The following is a 20,251-nucleotide window of genomic DNA, read 5'->3' as shown; positions in this document are numbered from 1 at the left end:
TTCATACTCCATGATCCAGCAACATTGGCCTCATTATGGTTCCTCAAACTTAGTGCTCCATCTCCTGACTCCATGTCTTTGCAGTGGTTGTCCCCCATGCCTTGCTGGAATGCTCTCCCTGCTTCTGCCATCTATCTTCCCTAGCTTCCTTCAAGTTCCCGCCAAAATTTCATCTTATACAAGAAGGTTTTCCCTATCCCCCTTAATGCTAGCACTTTCCTTCTGTGATTATCTCAAGTTTATTCTGTATGTATCTTCTTTTTACATAGTTGCTTGTATGTTATCTCCCCCATTAAAATATGTGCTCTTTGAAAGCAGGATCTGATTTTGCCTTTCTTTAATATTCTCAGTGCTTAACACAATGCCTGTTATATTGTAAGTACTTAATAAATACCTGTAGACTTAACCCATCTTTGCTTTTGCTTTGACCTCCAGGTCCCCGAGGCCCTAAAGTTCTCTTCCACTTTACTTGAAGTATACTCATGGCTGAAGAATATTGATTGGGCCAGAGACCAACCATTGAAGCTAGAAATTAATTCAGCAATGACTTCCACCTCTTCCCCCCATTCTCTTTCTTCCAGTTTACTGGGGATTGGCCTGACATAGTATTTATTTGAAATAAATAGTATTTTTATTTTGTTTTTTGAAATGATTTGTTTTTCATCCTCTATGGATTGGGCACAAACATTCCCCATATTCTCTCTCTTGGTACATATACCCCAGATCAGTGGTGTGAGAAAGGCCATTCCATCTGAAAAGCTTTGTTTAATTCCAGAAATATCAATTTACCCACTGTGGGCCAAGTACTGTACTAACATTGTTGTTGTTCAGTTGTTTCAGTCATGTCCAACTCTTCATGACCCTTGGCAAAGAAGAGTGGTTTTGCCATTTCCTTCTCCAGCTCATTTGACAGATGAAGAAACTGAGGCTTAACAGGGTTGAGTGGCTTGCCCAGGGTTACACAGCCAGTGTCTGAGGTTCAGATTTGAACTCAAGAAGATGAGCCTTCCTGATTCGAGGCCTGGCACTCTATGCACTGCACCATGGTGCTAGGTACTGGCAATAAATAGATAAAAGTGAAACAGTTCTTACCTTTGAGTTGCTTATATTCTATTAGGGGCAAACAACATACAGATAAGCATTTGCAGAATAAACAGAAAATCATTTGAGAGCAACAAAGGTGGGGAGAACACTAACAACCCAGAGAATCAAAAAAAGCTTTTTGTAGGACGTGGCCTTTGAACCGAGCCTTTAAAGCAGTTAGGGATTCCAAGAGGTGGTAGTAAGGAGGGAGAACATTCTAGGTATGATCTAAGCCCCAAGGACCTGATTGGCCTCAGCTTCCCTGACACAGTTTCCTGGTCACATGGAGGAATAGAAAGTCCCTGCCACATGGCATGCCTCTCAGACTTCATGAGGCCCTAAGATCATGGGAGTTGTCTCATACCTTGATGATTTACTGACTGCATTGGTTTCCATACAGGGTCCACAGATCCACAGAAACCAAGTGCCACTGTATCCTTGTTGTATATTCTTAATAGTATTAGAGCAGAGTAAACTTAAATGTTCAATGGCTTATAAGTGTTTATCCCAACATTGAACCTGAATGAAGAGGATGCTGGTAATGGAGCAGCGCTTCCAACGCCAGGCAAGATGGACAACCAAGGCAAAGGTTTTGAGATCGGAGGTGGAAGGTAGAGGGAGCACCAGCAAGCAGACCAGTTTAGCTGTAACTTGAGTGTGTAATGGGGAATAATGCGAAATTATTTGAGAAAAGTAGGTTGCACCAGATTTTAAAGGGCTTTAGATACCGAATCACAGAGTTTGTGTTTTATCTTTGAAGCAGTAGGAAGCCACTAATGCTTTCTTTTTTTAAGGCTCCTAGGGTTAAGTGACTTGCCCAGGGTCACACAACTAGTAAGAGTCTGAGGTCAGATTTGAATTCAGATCCTCCTGATTCCAATGCCAGTGCTCTATCCACTGTACTGACTAGCTGTCCCCTAATACTTCTTGAGCTAGAGAAGGACAACATCAGACCTGTCCTTTAAGAATATAGCTAGGTGGCTCAGTGGATAGAGCACCAGCCCTGAAGTCAGGAGGAACTGAGTTCAAATCTGGCCTCAGACCAAACACTTGACACTTACTAGCTGTGTGACCCTTGGCATGTCACTTAACCCCAATTGCCTAAAAGCAAAAAAAAAAAAAAAAGAAAGAAAGAAAAAAATGAAAAATGAAGAATATCAGTTTGGTGCAAAATGGATGATTTTGATTACATTAAATTGAAAAGTTTTTGCACAAACAAAGCCAATGCAACCAAGATTAGAAGGGAAGCAGAAAGCTGGGAAACAATTTTTACAGACAGCGTCGCTGATAAAAGCCTCGTCATTTCCAAAATATAAAGAACTGAGTCAAATTTATGAGAATACAAGTCATTCCCCAATTCATAAATAGAGGATATGAATAGGAAGTTTTCAGAAGAAGGAATTAAAGCTATCTATAGTCATATGAAAAAATGCTCTAAATCACTATTGATTACAGAAATGCAAATCAAAACAAGTACCACATCACACCTATCAGATTGGCTAACATGATAAAACAGGAAAATGATAAGTGTTGGAGAAGATGTGGCAAAATTGGAACACTAATGCGTTGTTGATGGAGTTGTGAACTGATCCAATCATTCTGGAGAGCAATTTGTAACCATGCCCAAAGGGCTATAAAACTCTGCATGCCCTTTGACCCAGCAATACCAATTCTAGGTCTGTACCTCAAAGGAATCATACAAATGGAAAAAGGACCCACATGTACAGAAATATTTATAGCAGCTATTTTTGTGGTGGCCAAGAATGGGAAATTGAGAGGATGTCCATCAATTGGGAAATGGCTGAACAAGTTGTGGCATATGGGCTATTGGGCTATAAGAAATGATGAGTAGGCAGACTTCAGAAAAACCTGGAAAGACTTATACAAACTGATGCTGGGTGAAATGAGCAGAACCAGGAGAACATTACACACAATTAACAGCCACATTGTGTGATGACTGACTTTGATAGACTTAGCTCTTTTCAGTAATGCAAGGATCTAAGACAACTCCCAAAGACTCACTGTGGAAAATGCTATCCACACCCAAAGAAAGAATTTGGGAGTCTGAATGCAGACAGAAGCATATTATTTGCTCTCCTTTTCTTTTGTTGTTTTGTTTCTTCTTTCTTGTGGTACCTCCCATTATTTCTAATTCTTTACATCATGACAAATGTGAAAATATGTTTCATATGAATGTATAAGTAGAGCCTATATCAGATTGCATGCTGTCTTGGGGAGGGGGAGGACAGGGAAGGGGAGAAAATTTAAAACTCAAAATCTTACGGAAGTGAATGTTGAAAACTAAAAATAATTAATTATAAAAACAAACAAAAAAGAATAACAATTTGGCACCTATGTAAAGAATGGGTTGGAGAAAGAAAAGACAGGATAGGCTAGAGAGATGATGGGTGCCTGAACCAGGTCTCCCTCTCTTCACCATCCCCTTTGGACTTGTCCATGGTACTACCCTGGGCTCTGGGTGTCCAGCTTTTCTTTTCAACTCACTGGATCCAGGCCTCCATTTCACTTACCGGCCACCTCCACAGGATGTCTTCTACACTCTGGCCTGCACCTTCTCCTTCTTATCCTCTTCCACACACCTTGGACTTTCTCCCTGGAACTAGCTTAGACTCTGAATGGCTAGCTTTCCTTTTATCATACCTGAATCTAGTCTCCCATTTACTCCCTACCCACTTTGCAGATCCCCTTTTTATGTGCTGTCTTCTCCCATTAGAAAATAAGTTCCTTGAAGGTAGGGACTGCCTCACTAGTTATCTTAACTATTCCCTAGTTCTTCCTTAACAAAAAAGAAAAAAATGAGGAAGAAGGGAGATGTCTGAAGAAGACTGCCAGGAATTAGATGTTTGGGAAATTCGACAGTTTGGGAAATTCGACAGTTTGGGAAATTCTTTTACGAGATGAGCAATACCAAATTGCTTTGCATTTGAAAGAATGGAAACATTAATAATCTAGTTAAACATATATTTCACAGCTTTCCAAGGCAGTCACATTTCACCTTTTTGAAATATGTTTAAAGAAAAAATCTGTTAGAGTAACTTAATAGTCAGTTATAGCATTTAGGAGATAAGTGCTTCTGCAAGAAAAAAGACTCTAGTGTTTTGGACTAAATCAATTAAGATGGAATTTAATAGGGACAAATATAGCTGAGGTTTTATGTTTGGCTTAAAAAAATCCCAACTTTACAAACACAAATGATGAGTTAGCAGAATTCATATGAAAAAAAATTTTTAAGTGGACTGCAAAAGCCGCTCAAAGTAGAATATTCTCAACATGAGCACAATGTGGCAGTCAAGAAAGTTAGTGTGACATTAGGCTACTGTGAGAAAGGGACAACATCAAAGTATTAAGGAAACAATAGTCCCGCTGTACTCTGCTCTAACAGGTTACATTAAGTACTGTGCTTAAGACTAGGCATCACATTTTATGAAAGGTAATGATAAATTCAAGAGCTCAGAGGAGGACAACACAGATGGTAAATCAGGGCCTGGAGTTCACATCATATGAGGGTTGGATGAAGGAACTGGGGGTGTTTAGCCTATAGCAGAGGGGGGTGCTACAATAGCTACCTTCAAGTATCCAACAAGCTGCTCTGTGGAAAAGGTTAGGTTTGTTTGATTTATTCCAAATGTCACAAAGTAACAAATTTAGACCTATGTTTGACAGATATAAACACTTCTTTAGAATTAGTAATATTTCAAAAAAAGAATAGATTGCCTCAAGGGCAGTGGGTTTTCCTTCCCTGGAAGACTTATTTTCAGCAAAGGTCAGATGACCACTTGTTTGGTACATTTTAAAGGGGACTCCTTTTCATATATGAACCAATGACTACTACATGGTCAGAATTCCCTTCTTACTCTGAAAATCTGATTGTGATTTTGTTAGACTATACCTACAGTACTATATTCAATTTTTGGTATACTATATTAGAGGACAGTCAAGGGCCTTGAGTACATTCCATTTAGGAACTGGTTCAAAGAACTGAGAATGCTTAGAGAACTCTTCAAACATGTGAAGGGCTGTCAAGCTGAGTAGGGATTAGACTTTTTTTGCTTGGCCTTACATGGGAAGAACTAGAGCTGAATGGTAGAAGTTGCAGAGAAAGATTTAGGCTCAATTTAAAGAAAAACTTTAAGAATTAAGAGTTGTCCCCAAACAGAACTGGCTGGCTTGGCCTGGTGCTGAGTTTCTCCTCCTTGGAGGTTTGGGATTATTGTAGAGTGAATTCTTGTTCAGGCATCGGTTGGAGTAGATAGCTTTTGAAGTCCATTCTCTGATTTTGTTAAGCACCACACATTGGAGTTGACCTCAGTAGCTTGCAATTAAGGATGAAGCATGTACAGAAATAACTATAAGGCAGAATGCACTAAGTTCAATGTGTTAGGAGAAATCTGAGGGTGGAGAGTATATTTTAAGCTGGAGTAATTAAGGAAGGCTTTATGGAGATGTCACTTGAATTGGGCCTAGATGGAACAGGTGGTAAATCTTCTAGGCATTAGGGACAGCATGAACAAAGACAGTGAGACAGAGAGGGACTGCATGAGATCAGTCCAATTTGGCTGGAATACAGAGTTCATCAGAAGCAATTACGTGAGAGTTATGGCTGAAAACGTGGGTTAGAGCCAAACTATGGAGAGTAGAATGATCAGCGAATAAATGAACATGAAAGTGCTTTGTAGCTAGAGCCACAAATATGTACCAACTATTATTATCAACATGTTCCTACGGAAGTTGGTATTGCTAGGACCGTATGATTTCACAACCTAAAAATGGTTAAAATGTCCTTCCCTTTTTACTAACTTCATTCTCATAGTTTAGCCCAATTGTTTTCCCCTATTAAAATGTACTATTTCCTGCTTTTCCTCTGAAGCCATCCAACATAATGAGTGCTTTCTAACTTTCACTATTGGCAGCAATTTCTTAGTAGAGAGTTCTCAGTCAGGTCCAGGTGCATTGGATGGCCTCTAATGTCCCTTCCAACCCTAAGATTTGTAAAAATCAAGGTAGTTATTTTATGTTCAGTCTGAAAGAAACAAAGGGGTAAAAAAGAGTACCATAATCAAATTTTATTCAGGTTAACTCCTAAGTTAATCAGGTTGATCTCCCTGATACAAGTCTTTTGGTCGTTAAGTGAAAATAAGCCAATGCTTTGACAGTAGTTCTAAGCAGACACCTGACACTGTTCTTAGATACTGTACAATAAATATCACTGGCTTGTTGACTACAACAGATTTATATGAGAAAGTATAAATGCCAGATTTTTATGGGTGAAACAGTGTACTGTTACTCCTATTAGTAACTATTGATAAATTTTTTATTTAAGTGCAAAATAATATCATCCTATAAATTAGACCACAAACAATGGAAATTGCACACTTAGCAACTATACTTATTCTCACAGAAAGTTAAGTGTGTTACAAAAAGGGACAGAAATGTCTAAAAACTGATCTTTTACTAACTTCAACACATGACATGACAAATATTTTTTATATTCTCTGCTTTAAAAAAAAAGTCACATTTATTTGAACAGCCAAGAAAAAAATTGCAATTTATTAAGTATCAACGAAGCTTCGTACTTTTGAAAGCAACTTTCGGTGCATGTTCTTCAACAATCACATTCTATGAGGAAAAAACATTAAAAGCCACAAACTTTTTTTTTTTAAATCTCAGAGTTACAGACATCTTTAATGCAAAATAAAAGACAAAAATTAAACACAGATTTTTTTACTTCCATCCCCAATTTTAAAATATCAGTTGTTTTTCTACAATTCAATGCTAGACTTCAGCATGGAAAATTGTATGTATATAAGCACACACACATATATTTGATATACATATTCAGCTATATAGATCAAATATATATAATGTATGCAATGGCAATGAGATGCAATTACTCTGAGGAAGTTTTATTTAGCTAAATACACTACTAAAACTTGAGGAAAAAAGTATTGAACCCAGTTTGTGCATAGTTCATGATCCTCTATAAAACCAGCTTTTGTTGATTTGCCAACTTTCAGGACCCTCTTTTTTTTTTTGATAAAACCATTAAAAAGCTAATTAAAAAAAATGTAATGCACAAGTTTCCTGATCCAAGCAGGCAGGGAGCACAATGTTCATATATATTTTTAAAAACATACTTGAAAGTATGCTATTCCATTGTCTTTCTTCCTTTCAAAACAATCAAAACATTGATCATTTTTAAAACATAAAGCAATTTTTTTAATATATAAAGCACTCTTCAAACATCTATTTCTTTTGAGTCCATTATTTGGTAAATATGTAACTGCTACACATTAGATTAGGTATTTTTTTTGTGTCTCTTTTTTGTTGTTGTTGTTGTTTTTTTTTTTTTTTAATAATATCTTCAGTGCTAGGAGTTGGGTTTAAAAATACATGAAATGGTGTGGAGTTGCTCCTCGGGAAACCCGGCTTTCCTGAGACCTCTTCCACCATGTGCAAGATAGTGACCACAAAGTTTTCGCCACTTTGACGAAGAGGAAGAAAAAAAAATAACAAAAAGTACACAACAATGGCCAAAGAAAGGATAATATAACAACACTGTTCAATCCCAGAGCTCTGAAGTAGCATATCTTCATTCTGAAAATAGGTTTCTTTAGCGATGGAAGTCTTTTTTTTTTTTATTCCTTTTAAAATTTTATTTTAAAGTTTGAAGGAGAAAAAAAGGTCTGTAAACAGGTGGAAGCCAAACCATTGGCTCCTCTAAAAGCAGTCTAAACCTATGTCCCAAGTGCTTGTTTCTGTTCCAGCTTGCAGGGAACCATCCATTCTTTACAAGTATCTATGGCCACAGTTCAAAAAGTTTTTTTTTTTAAATCTTTATATCCCGAATGGAAAAATGGTGCAATACTCTGGTAATAATTTTCTTGCATTAGTCCACAATAAAAAGCTGCTAAAGGTAGGTATACATATTATTCTCCAGAGATACACAATGTAATTTAAACGCAACAACAGAGTCCTTGAGTAAACATTTACACATGAATTGTCGCTGACCCATCCTATTAATTTTTTCAGACATATAGGATTAGCTACGGGAAGGGTTGCTGACACTCAGTGCAAAGTTAGAAGCTAACAACAATTAAACGTTTGACCAATGAGGAAAAAAAAGCATATACTGAGTAAAAGGGAAAAAACCCCACATTGTGAAATCATTCACACACTTCCTCACATACACACATATGTACATACACACACACGTGCACTCACACATACACACTTCTCTTCCAACACACACAATAGTATATGAAGTTAGAAATTTTTTCCTAGAGCCTGTTTCTGTATATTGATGTCAACCTGGAAGTGTAAAATTAGACTTAGAAAGTGTTCACATTTCATTATTGGCCTGCTGGATTCAAGTATTTGCATGTTTGATATGTTTTTTTTTAAACTTTTTCTATTTTGGGGGTTTAAAAAAATGACATGGAAAAGTAACCAAACAAGGGAAATGTGCATAGGCGGATCCCTGGGAGCAGAGAACAGGAAACTCCCTCCCTCCCCCCTTTAACCTGTACTTTACAGTCATGAGTCACCATTCAGATGCATGACTTTACTGTACCAATGATATAACCATGCTTATGTCCTTCTGATGACTGGGTCCGCCTCTGGTAATGTGCATAATAGTCACAGGCTCATTTTAAATAGGCTTTCACTTCTCCCTCCCCACCCCCTCCCCACCTTGATAAAATAACCCTTTCCAGCCCACAATCTGAAAAGTGCCCTTCATGATAGAACTATTCTAAGCAGCTTTAATACTTAAAAAAATAAAAATACAAAACACAAAACATACCATATAAACATAAGACAACATAAAACAAAAAGCCATGGAAAAAACAACCTGTCATTAGCATGTGAAACTGACCAAAAGTAGCCCATACTGTTTTCATAACAGTTCACAAGGACTTTGGCAGAGTTTCATAGTCAATATTGGACAGAGGTACTGAACAAGGGCTGCCAGTCTGATCTATTAAAGCTGGATTCTTTGTGAAGCCCTGGACTGGAAAGGGTTATCCTTTTTTTTCCTTTAGTGCTGATGATTGTTATTTCCATTTCATTGATCTGTTTTCCTAGATACTCTCCCCACTGAGAAGGTCACCAGGAAGCAGAGTATTTAAAGGTGTAGGGCTTCCAATAACTCTGCCATCATCGGTGCTTGGAGGGCCCCAAAGGCTGCTGGAGTACTGAGGAACTCCACCCCAGAGCAGGTCACTGCTTCCTTTGCTTCCCAGGCATGGGGTGTTCCAGTGGCCCGCATCATTTCTCACCAATCCGTGAGAACTGCCTGTGGATCCCATGCGAGTCTGATTGGTTCCAGTGTTGGACTGCCAACTGGAGGTGGGTGGCAGTGGTTGGCCTTGTGCTAAGAAACGGTTTACTTCCTCTTCACCAGCAAACTCAGCCAGTATGGTAGTGTTTCCTAGGACACACCTAGAACAAATAAGAATCACAGGATAAAGTAATGAGACAACTACCCCATTTCTCAAGGCATATTTTGATTTTCAATTAAACAGCCACAGAATCATAGATTTTTAGAGTTAGAAGAAATAATTTAGTCTAACTCCTTTTTACAGATGAAGAAATTGAGGACTAGAAAAGGAAAGCAGCTTGTCCAAGATCACATAGCTAATTTATAGTAGAGCTGAGACTAAAACTGGCTTCTTCTCTGCAAGTGGGTATTTAATGGTATCTCTACTTACATCATGCTACCTTCCACTTAACAACTATATATAAAAACATATGTCCTTGGAACCATTTTTCTTTCCTGGGAAAAACAGAAGACAAAGGATTATAGTAATATTTATACATGCTGGTATTTATACATCTTTTTGATAATTTATCTCTGCTACTCTCAAAACCAATATACATGGAATTTGTGCATTTTCTCCCATTTTATCTTTTCCATCAGCTATATAACCTCTCTCTTAGTAAATTTCCTTCTTTAATAAGCACATCAACTGTTTCAGTCCACAAGACTAGGGGACTATTTATTAAAGCCATAATTTATATGCTGTGCTTTGCCATTCAAGACTAAGACATTTTCTGAGCTCAACTCAAAACTCCAGATTTAATTAATGACAATGAACAAGAGTTACATCAATATTTATCTTTAAGAAAGTTCACACATTTCTTAATTATGTAAAGGTTGTACTGTTAAAAGTACCATAGGCAAGGGGCAGCTAGGTGGCACAGTGGATAAAGCACCGGCCCTGAAGTCGGGAGGACCTGAGTTCAAATCTGGCCTCAGACCAAACACTTGACACTTACTAGCTGTGTGACCCTGGGCAAGTCACTTAACCCCAACTGCCTAAAAACAAATAAACAAAAAAAGTACCATAGGCAAAAGCATTTAGAATATTTCAGTTACAGATAGTTAGGAAAGGATATATTCTAATTTTATGAATGGGAAGGAAAGATTTTTTCTTTAGGAAATTTTTTCACAAATGAGTGCAAAACCATGCCCAAACAAGAATCATAGCCATTTAAAACTAGAAGAATGAAAAAAAAAATCAATGTTGCACAAACTATACTTGATACTGCAAAACAAAAACAAAAACAAAAAACCTGATACTGTTCCACATCCACAAAGAAATTAGAGAAGAATCATACATATGCAGAGACTTTTGAGCTTTGGCAGCTTCTTCCTTGGAACTGTATCGGACCACAGCATTTCCTTGAGTCAGGTTCAGGTGGAATGTAATTAGAGGACCATGTTGCAAACACAAAGTCCTCAGTGTAGAACCATCAATCTAATTGAGAAAAACAGACCAGGATTTTTTTTTGTTATTATCTGTCATTTTTCTCTGTAAATATTTACTCATTTTATATCACAGTCATTTCTGTAAGTAATCTCCCACCCACCACTGAATCTTCCCTTATTTTCTTTAACATTTTAAAAATTATTACGAATTTGACAACTATCAACAAACACGAACGTTTCCATTTACAAATATGGAACAAAGAAGATCAGGAAAAGAGCCCTCTCTTGTAAATAAAAACAGTTAAGCAAAAACTTGATAAAATGATAAGAAATCAGAACATAGCAGAACAAATAATTTCAGGATCACAATCTCAATTACCCTTTCTAAAAAGTGCTTTTGAAGTATCGAATGCAATTTTGTAGTGACAGTGTCATTTTACATATTCTCTATGGCTGAATTTTTAAACTATATTTTACTAACTAAAACTAACCACAGAAAAAGAATAGGATCATGGATCTAGATCTAGACATTATGGATCATCTTAAGTCTAACCCCCTAATTTGTAGACAGGGAAACAGAGGCCTAGGGAAGGGCAAGTGACTTGTCCAAAGTCACGTATCAAGAGATGGGATTTAAACCTAAATTTAGAAAAAAAAATCAATGTTTATTCACTCTAATCAGGCTTGTTTACAAAAGGTACTATGCCAAATTTATACTTCAGAGTACCTAACAGCACTATATAATCCTGAGTTACTTAATGAATACACGAGAAAAGTAGGTGGGTTGGCCACATGGTTAGGAAATGGTGCTATGATGCCACGGAACTCGGATTAGTGAATTCAGCTGACATCTTCATGCTAAATAGATTAGTTAACTTGACTAAAATATTATTAAATGAGGATCCAAAATAATTTAGGCAGTACTGATAAGCTGACCTTTAATTTTTTATTTTTTTTTGGGGGAAGATTAGCCTATCTCACCCAGGCTAGAAGTAAAGCATGGGCTTTACTCGTGGACTCAGCATGGTCAATATGGAAGCTGTGACCTGCTCCATTTCCAACTAGGGCTGGCCTGTCCCTCCTCAGGCAGTTTGGCAGTCCCCTATTCCTTGCAGTTCACCATACTGGTGCTAGAGTTAGTGATGATACCCAATCTGCGTTAGCCCATGACAGCTCAGGACTACCAAGCTCAAGCAATTCACCAGCTTCAGCCTCTCCAGTAGCAAAGATTACAGGCATATGCCACTACACCCAAAGTTTAAAAAAAATTATTTTAAGCTTTGAGATTTCATTGGCATAAGGAACTTCTAGATAAGGAAACTCCCTCTACCAAAGCAAGTCAATATCTTCTCTGCAACTGATAAGAAACAGTTGGCTAGAGCAATGACTTGCCCTGGGTCACACAGCTAGTATGAGTTAGAGGCAGGACTTGAACTTAGGTCATTCTGGCTCTAAGACCAGCTTTTGATCCACTATATCATGCAGCTTCTCAAGAATTTTTATTCTTTATTTTGTTAGGCAGTTGGGGTTAAATGACTTGCCCAGGGTCACACAGCTAGTAAGTGTCAAGTGTTTGGTCTGAGGCTGGATCTGAACTCAGGTCTTCCTGACTTCAGGGCCAGTGCTCCATCCATTGTGCCACCTAGCTGCCCCTCTCTTAAGAATTTTTAAAGACACAGGAAGAAATTCACAAACGTGTACTGGCATATGTCTACCCTTCAGTGTCTTTCTGATCTCTATGTGGAAAGTCTACATTACATTACTGGCCTTTCTACACTGATGATAAGCAGATCTACTTATTCCCATGTAGGCTAGCAGTAGAACATTCGTTGATGCTCCTGTGCATCACGTCCATCATGAATTCTGCCTACCTGGGGCGTGAGGTTACGGAGGACCAGCCAGCTGCTCGTTCTTCCTGAACTGTCAGTGCTCCAGGCAGAACCTGCACAGTGACCCCCACCCCCCACCCCCCGATGGGGAAAACATTGTTAGAAAGGAGGGCAATGGGACATGTTCTTACTGGTTTCTAGCTTTACCTATAACTTATGGCCACACAGGCCATCATTCCATTATACAAAATATCATGTTCTTTAAAACAGAAGTCTTCTTCAAAGTCCCCAGAAAGTATAAAATTAAAAAAAGCCCTAAATCTTTTAAGTAACTGTTCTCTACCTATGTACACAAACGACTTTTGCTTCATTCTACTGCACATAAGGTTGTCCTGTAAAGTTGGGCATGCAGTATTTATTGAAGTCTTTGTAGAATGTTACAAATGTACAACATGAAGATACTGAAAATGTATCTCCTTGATTATGCAATGCCAGCCTTTTTGTGACTTTCTTGGCATAAAGCTAATAATAATTATATCCTCCGATAAGAGTGGCTCAGGCTTGACACCTCTAGGTACCTGTCATCATGCCAGTGCCCCTTCTGACCCACAGCTGCTAAATCTCAGGGTGGCTTAGGGGGCCTCTGAGATACAGCTTGAGACTCTGTATTGGTTTACTAGAACCTGTAATCTTTGAATTGGTTTGGAGTTCAAGGTTGGAGATAATAGAATCCTCATGAAAATGCATTGTAGAGACCATGGTGAAAAGGACAGAAAAAGGTTCCAATGCCCCTGGAGATGCTGATATATCCTACTCTAAGAACCACATTAGTAAATGAGCACTAACATACTTCCCACTGTGCAACTGAAGAATCATGGCATACCAGAGGAGTAAGAGCTGGTCCAGCCAAGAGGACTGGTACCCCAGGTAGAAGAGGGCTTGGTGTTTGTTAAGCCTGGAGGAGGTCTAGTAGGTGCAGTAGTGTTTCTGGGTACCTTCCACAGTTCATGAGACAAAGAGGCTTGTGTGTGAGAAACTGGGCCGGAGGACCATGTAGATTTAATGTCTGACAGTTTACCTAGAAAATCAGAGACATAAAACTTGCATACACACATATGAATAACATACAATTTTTAAATTCTAAAAACTCATTTTGATTAGGTGAAAACCATCAAAACATTTCATTAAGATGCCAAAACCTGGCACTTTGAAGTAAAGGAATATTACAATAAGTAAATGCAGTATTTTGTAAAACATCCTGAAGTTAAAACATTATTATGAATACCATCATTTTAATTTGTTTGCAGTCATAAGAAATAAGGTGCCTACTGTATGTAAGAAAACTGTTACAGCCTCCAACAATTGCTAAATTTATTAGTTTGCTGAGCTGCCCAAACAACCATAATTTACTATCATGAAAATCATCAAACAGTTCAATTTCTGCTAAAATGCATCCAATTAATCAAGCTGAAAAGTAAACACATAAATTCCTTTGCATGGTATTTTTCTTCATATATCAATTACCTTTAAGGAAATATCCTGTGGGCCATAATCTGCCATTTGTTTAACAGCCACATATTTTAAATCCTTTTAATACCATTATGACACATAAGGCTGTGTTTAAAAAACCTAGTATCAGTTATCTTATGAAATACAAATTAGGAAATGTGAGATAGCTTTTAATTAAGATCACCACAGGGACCATGATAAAACCTCTCCTGTCCAAATGGTTCAACTCTAGAATGGAAGAGAAACAGAAAACAATAACAGGTGGTTGCCAGTATCATCAAACAGTCTTTCCTCACACTGCACTGTGTTTATTTATACAAAAGAGCACATATATACACAGTAAATTTATCCAGTAATACTGCCTAATACTGCCTACTTCACTCAGTGAACAAATATAATAGAAAAGTAAAGCAACTTAAAAAAGCTATCCTGACAAGGAAGACATACCAAATATGATTGTGGATTTATTAAATTAAAAGCATTATTTTAAAAAATGTACATATTTTTCAAATTCCTTAAACATTTATTAAATGTTATGACTGAATAAAAATATCAGATAATATTTGCTATTTTAAAAGCAGTATAGCTGAAATGTATAAAGTGCTTTAAGGTTTAGTTTACAGAGCACTTTACATATATATCATCTTATGGGTGCCTCAGAATATCCCTGGGAGGTAGGGGTTATTATTATCTCCATGTTATAGGTGGAGAAACTGAGGGTGAGAGAGGTTAAGGGATATGCCCAGGATCACACAGTGCCTAAGGTAGAACTTGAAAGCAGATCTTTCTGACTCCAACTATAGCACTCCATCCACAATAACACCTAGCTGCTTAAATTTAACTCCTTTTTTCCTGAGTGACTTGTATTAAGAGAAACATTCATCTAAATATTCCTAAATCTTGGATCCTCATCAATTCTTTTCAGACATTTCAGTATTAAGAATCTCTTCTCTTTTCCTCTCTCCACCCCACCTCACTACCATAAGTCCCACACTGAATACCTTAGGCATATGCCACTTTGACACACACCTGGTAGGGGGGAAGAAGATCCCTTTCCAGCTAAATTTTCCTCCTGGGAGAGCCCACCCATAGGAACTGAAAGAGTCTTCTTTCCCCCTTTCAAAATGGATTCAATTGGAAGTAAGAAGATTTTGGACAGAAATAATAGCAATCCCTCCCCACTGCCCTTAAGAAGTTATATCCATTTATTAAGTTTGACTAGGAAGGAAGAGGAAAGGGAAGAAACGTATGTGTGTGTGTGTGTGTGTGTGTGTGTGTGTGTGTGTGTGTGTGTGTGTGTGTGTGTGTATTACTTATTATATGCCAGGTACTGTGCTAAGTACTTTACAAACATTATCTCATTTGATCCTCACAACAACCCTGGGAGGCAGATGCTGTTATTATCCCCATTTTACAGCTGAGGAAACTGTGGCAGACAGAAGTTAAATGATTTGCTCAGGGTCACACAGCTAGGAAGTGTCTTATGTTGGATTTGAACTCAGGCTTTTTTGACTCCAGACCTAGCATTCTATTCACTGTGCCACCTAGCTGATTATAATCTGCTGATCATTTTCCATTTTCCTGACTTAAAATCTTCAGCTTTGCCAACATAGTTTTCTAAGGTCTCACTATAAGGTATCTATTTAAAAAACTCTGGATTCTAAAGTAATATGGAAGTATTTTAGCAAATATATGTTGCAATAACAGAAGAAGTATTACATTTTTGGTGCTGAGAGCAAGCACAGGGATCTACTAAACTATTACCTTTCCTTGATTTCTTGTGTGGAATTTAAGTGCAATAACACTTTTTTGAAGAAATGCTTTCTTAGAAGAGGTTATGATTAGCTATCTGCTACGTGAGCACTAATCTTAAAGTCACGTCTACTCAGGGAATCAGCAAAAAGACCAGAAGGACCTACCTGACGGGTCTCTGACGATTTTTAATCAGGAGGTACAAAAATGCTGAACAAAAGCAGAAAGACCATTTTCATACCTGTAACACTAGGTGCGGATGCAATGCTGCTGAAAGAGCTACTGTAGCCAGAGGCACTAAGAGGCCAGGCACTCGATGAAGGCAGCGTGGCATTCTGAGATGATGTTGGGGATGACCCTGCAGAACCAGCAAAGAAGCAACTAAGAAAGCTGGGCCAAACGTCTGCTGTGTCAGCCACCTTCCTTCAGCAGGTGAGGATATGAGCCAGGAAGATAACTTCTCTGGAACTTGTCTTTTTCAGGCAGATGGTCTGGATTCAATTGAGGGCAGTCTCAGGGACATTCTTTATGTGGAGTTCTATCCCTCCCACCCAGATCTCTGTCCTCAGCAGGCATCTACTACATGTATTCCCAACTTTTTTTGAGTCTAAATTTTGATGCAAGGACCATGAGAATTTTATAACTTCCAAATAAGGCAGATTGAAAAACTACGTATCAATCCATTTTTTTTGCACCATATACATAAAATCCCACGAAATAAAGACAAAAGTTTTTTCATATTAAGTTTCTATTCCAAAACACTACTTTCATCTCCTGACTTTTCCTTTCAAAACATTTCTATTTCTCCCAGGATCTAAGATGGCCCTCATCCTTACTTCTTTTTGATAACATAAGGAAAGCATTAACCGGCAATCTGTCTGTTTCCCTGTCTAAATATGTTGTGCAAATTATGAAATCTCTGTTTTTGCTTATTGTGGGCCTATAATTCCAGGCACTTAGCTCACTGGTACCTGTATTTTGCTTTAGACTACTTTTTTAGCCTGTAGGAAATAGTACAGGCCTCTTCTTTCCTTCCTTATCCTGATCTCTGAAAAAAGTAGACAACCCTATGTGAGTTGTTTTTATTTTTACTATTAAGTACTACAATGAAGAACACATGGAGTAAGATACCAAAGAGAAGTTTGAAAAGTTTTATAGAAGTCTGTAATGGTTCCTTGCCACACATGCAGCATAGTGGTGGTCATCTTTGGTTGTTTTTAAAGTAACCTTAATTTTTCAACTCAAAAATAAATATTTTATATTTTTATACTTCTCTCAAAAGGATAAGGGCACATGTAAAACACTCAAAGTGGTCCAGTTTAATTGTACAGTGAAGTGCATGAAGGTAGTATTCAAGAAGGAGGTTAAGTGTCGGCTGGAGTCAAATTTTGGAGGGCCTTGAAAGCCTGGCTAAAGAACTTATATTTTACTGGGTGAGTTATGAGGAGAAACTGAGCTTCTGAGCTTGGAACTGACATGACTGGACCTTCACATCAGGAGCACTGCTCTGACAGTATTGTGAAAAATGGAAAAGAGGGACAATACAAAGAGAGAAATAAGTGGGAATAGAAAAGAGTGTACCCTTTAGTAGGGAGGTGCAAAATAAAATCATGATATTATAATTAATAATATGTCATTCAATCTCAAATTATCTGTGAAGTGGAGAAGCAATAACTATGACTTAACAGATTTTTGTTTTGCAACAACTCCATTTCAGGGTTCCCAAAATATGTAAAAGTTAATTATTTTATATAATTGTTTCATTTCTCTCTCAGGGTTCTACAGTGGGTTGACCAACTGTCCTAAAGTACAATGAAATAAACTTGGGGTAAGCAAGAAGAAAATGAGTGCTCATATTGATATCTGCTTAGTGTTAGTAGCTACATTATTATCATATGCCCAGATTTTTTTTCCCCACAGGATGATGGTGGTGGTAAATTAAATTTCTAAATGAAAAAGTTTAGGGAATGCTTCCAGCCTCAGATTGACCTAAAGAAATCAACATAGCTATTTAAAAATATAACTGGCTTGTACTTTTCATCTAAATATGATGTAATATTAATGATAACTTTACAAATTTCAAAAATAGAAGAGAAAGACAAATTAGACTACTCAACAGTATGAAGTATATCCAAGAATAAATTTATATTTGTCCCCATATCCACACTCTTCCTGTTTTAATATTATCAGGCACAGGTTAGGTTAAAAAAAAAAAGAGGCTGGTAGGAGCCTTAGAAATCATCTAGTATGAGCCTAGAGAAATTTAGAGACTTGCATGAAATCACAGAGTTAGTGCCAGAAATGGGGGTATAACATAGATCTAATGCAATGCTGGTCATTCATAGATGCTTTAGATACACTACTAACCAAATACACATCCTGAGAACAGATTGCTTTTTTAGAAATTGAATACCTAACACACATACCTCTTAAGTTGTAATACAAATATGTTTGCCACTGATTGTCATTTGTCATGAACTAGGGTCCTGGGACACACCATCTCCTGCATCTTAGCCAAGCTTTTAGAGGCACTGCCCTACTCCTAACACCACCAGGACTTGCTCTGTAGATGCCAAAACTTAGTGCAAGGGTTTTAACCCTGGGGATAAATATCAGGGGGTCTGTGAACTTGGATGGGAAAAAAGAAATTTGACCTCTTTATTTTCCACTAATCTCTAGGTGAAATTTAGCATTTCCTTCAATTATTTAAAAACATCATTCTGAGGAGTCTATAGGTTTCACCCAAGGGGTCCATGATACACACACAAAAGGTTAAGAATCTCTGATCTAGAGACATGACAATGAATATTATAATCAACTATGGGCATCAGTGGACCTCTTACCATTTACTGTTGGCATAACTCCTCATCCCAGTTACAGTGAACCCCCAAGAACTAAAGAACAAACCCTGCTATCTGCTCTACAATTCCTATCTACCTCAACTCCCACCTTCACAATATACAGATCTGCCTGCACCTTCTAACTATGCCCTCTGGAACTTTTGCTCCATAATTAATAGACTTATTTGCATCATCAACATTATAGCTAGTGTTTTATATACTGCTTTAAGGTTTACAAGGTACTTTACATATTAACTCAATTTATCCTCACAACCATCCCATGAGGTAGATGCTATTATTATCCCAATTTTACAGATGAGGAAACTCAGGTAACAGAGGTTAAATGACTTGCCCAGGGTTACTGGGCCACTGAAAATTTCTGAGCAATGGAGTAGCATGGTCAGATCTGTGCCTTGGGAAAATCAACTTGGAAGTTACGTGAAGGATGGACTACAGAACAGAGAGACCACTTAGGAGGCTCAGGTGTGAGGTGATAAGTTTCTGAGAGAGGCCCTGTGAGTGGGATTCCATCTCCTCTTTTCTCTGAAATCTATCTACTTAGACCCAGGGTACTCAGATTATGCCTGGTGTTTCCTATCCTGTCCATCATGACAAGTTTCTTCCCAAGTCTGCTGAATTTCTAGTACTCCTTACTTTGGCAGTATTTTGCTCAGATATGTTTGATGTGCAATTGGTAGCTAACATGTTAATGTCAACAGAGGCTGAATTCCACTATCTAATGCAAGAAAGTTTAATAAAGAAATTAAAACTTCCAGTCACTTCCTTGCTAAGTCGTGCCTCTTTATGTCATACCCCCATCTTATTTTTGTTGTTTATTAAAGAGCAAAAGGAGACACTGAGCAATAAATACAGCCTAAATAACATCATTTATCAATTATTATGACATTATTTATCAATTATAAAATAACTTTCCAGTACATTTTCTAACACAAGGCTTTGGACCTAGTTACAGAATCAAAGTTGAAAGGGCTACAGGAAGAGTCTCACTCTTGTCATTTGGGTGGTTAAGCCATCCAATATAGATTACTTTTTGGTCTTTTTCTTAAATAATTCTACAAAGACTTTATTATCTTTATTATTTTGTCATACCACTGCTTTTTCATAATGATGGACAATATGTGCCTTATGGATGAAGATTGATAGAGACTGTTCCTGTGATTTGTAGCAAATTTATAGCTGAAGAAACTCCCTTTACCAATACAAATCTATTAATGTACCTTCTCTTTGACTTGTAGTCTTCGAGAGTGGCCAAGAGAAATGAGAGGTTAAGTAACTGGACCAGTGTCACACAACCAGTTTGTGTCAGAGTCAGGACATGAACCCAAATTTTTTTAGTTCCAAAACTGGCTCTTCGTCCATTAGTCTATTCTTCCTCCTTTTAGTTCCTGCTTATAATTCTTCTCCATTCAGTCCTCTATGATATAGAGAACTAGCCAGTTTATTTTCATATAAAGACGTAACATAATAGATTTCTTCAAATTAAAACC

The 20,251-nt window shown here is 37.6% G+C and overlaps 2 protein-coding genes across 13 annotated transcripts in view; one reads left to right on the top strand and one right to left on the bottom strand.

Moving 5' to 3' along the window:
• TMC6 (transmembrane channel like 6) overlaps positions 1-649 on the top strand; it is a 45,679-nt gene extending 45,030 nt beyond the window's left edge. The window contains 1 exon segment of the mRNA XM_020965916.2: positions 436-649. The gene's annotated coding sequence lies outside the window, so the exon portion shown is untranslated.
• Positions 650-6,152: 5,503 nt separating this feature from the next.
• The window catches only part of TNRC6C (trinucleotide repeat containing adaptor 6C), a 241,136-nt gene continuing 227,037 nt past the window's right edge, over positions 6,153-20,251 (bottom strand). For 7 of the 12 annotated variants that reach the window (XM_020965929.2, XM_020965931.2, XM_078155815.1 and 4 more), the window contains 5 exons: positions 16,145-16,261; positions 13,526-13,720; positions 12,685-12,755; positions 10,723-10,862; positions 6,153-9,543 (listed from right to left, as the gene is read on the bottom strand). In XM_020965929.2, the coding sequence (XP_020821588.2) occupies positions 9,183-9,543; positions 10,723-10,862; positions 12,685-12,755; positions 13,526-13,720; positions 16,145-16,261 (884 nt within the window). In that variant the 3' untranslated portion in view covers positions 6,153-9,182. Of the gene's footprint in view, positions 9,878-10,722; positions 10,863-12,684; positions 12,756-13,525; positions 13,721-16,144; positions 16,262-20,251 lie in introns of all 12 variants that reach the window. The other 5 variants (XM_020965930.2, XM_078155817.1, XM_078155819.1 and 2 more) reach the window with 4 other exon arrangements.

Source organism: Phascolarctos cinereus, unplaced genomic scaffold (assembly GCF_003287225.1).
Source record: "Phascolarctos cinereus isolate Bilbo 61053 unplaced genomic scaffold, phaCin_HiC Scaffold_5;HRSCAF=322, whole genome shotgun sequence".
NCBI classification, from domain to species: domain Eukaryota; kingdom Metazoa; phylum Chordata; class Mammalia; order Diprotodontia; family Phascolarctidae; genus Phascolarctos; species Phascolarctos cinereus.
This window is presented reverse-complemented; position numbering and strand designations above follow the sequence as displayed.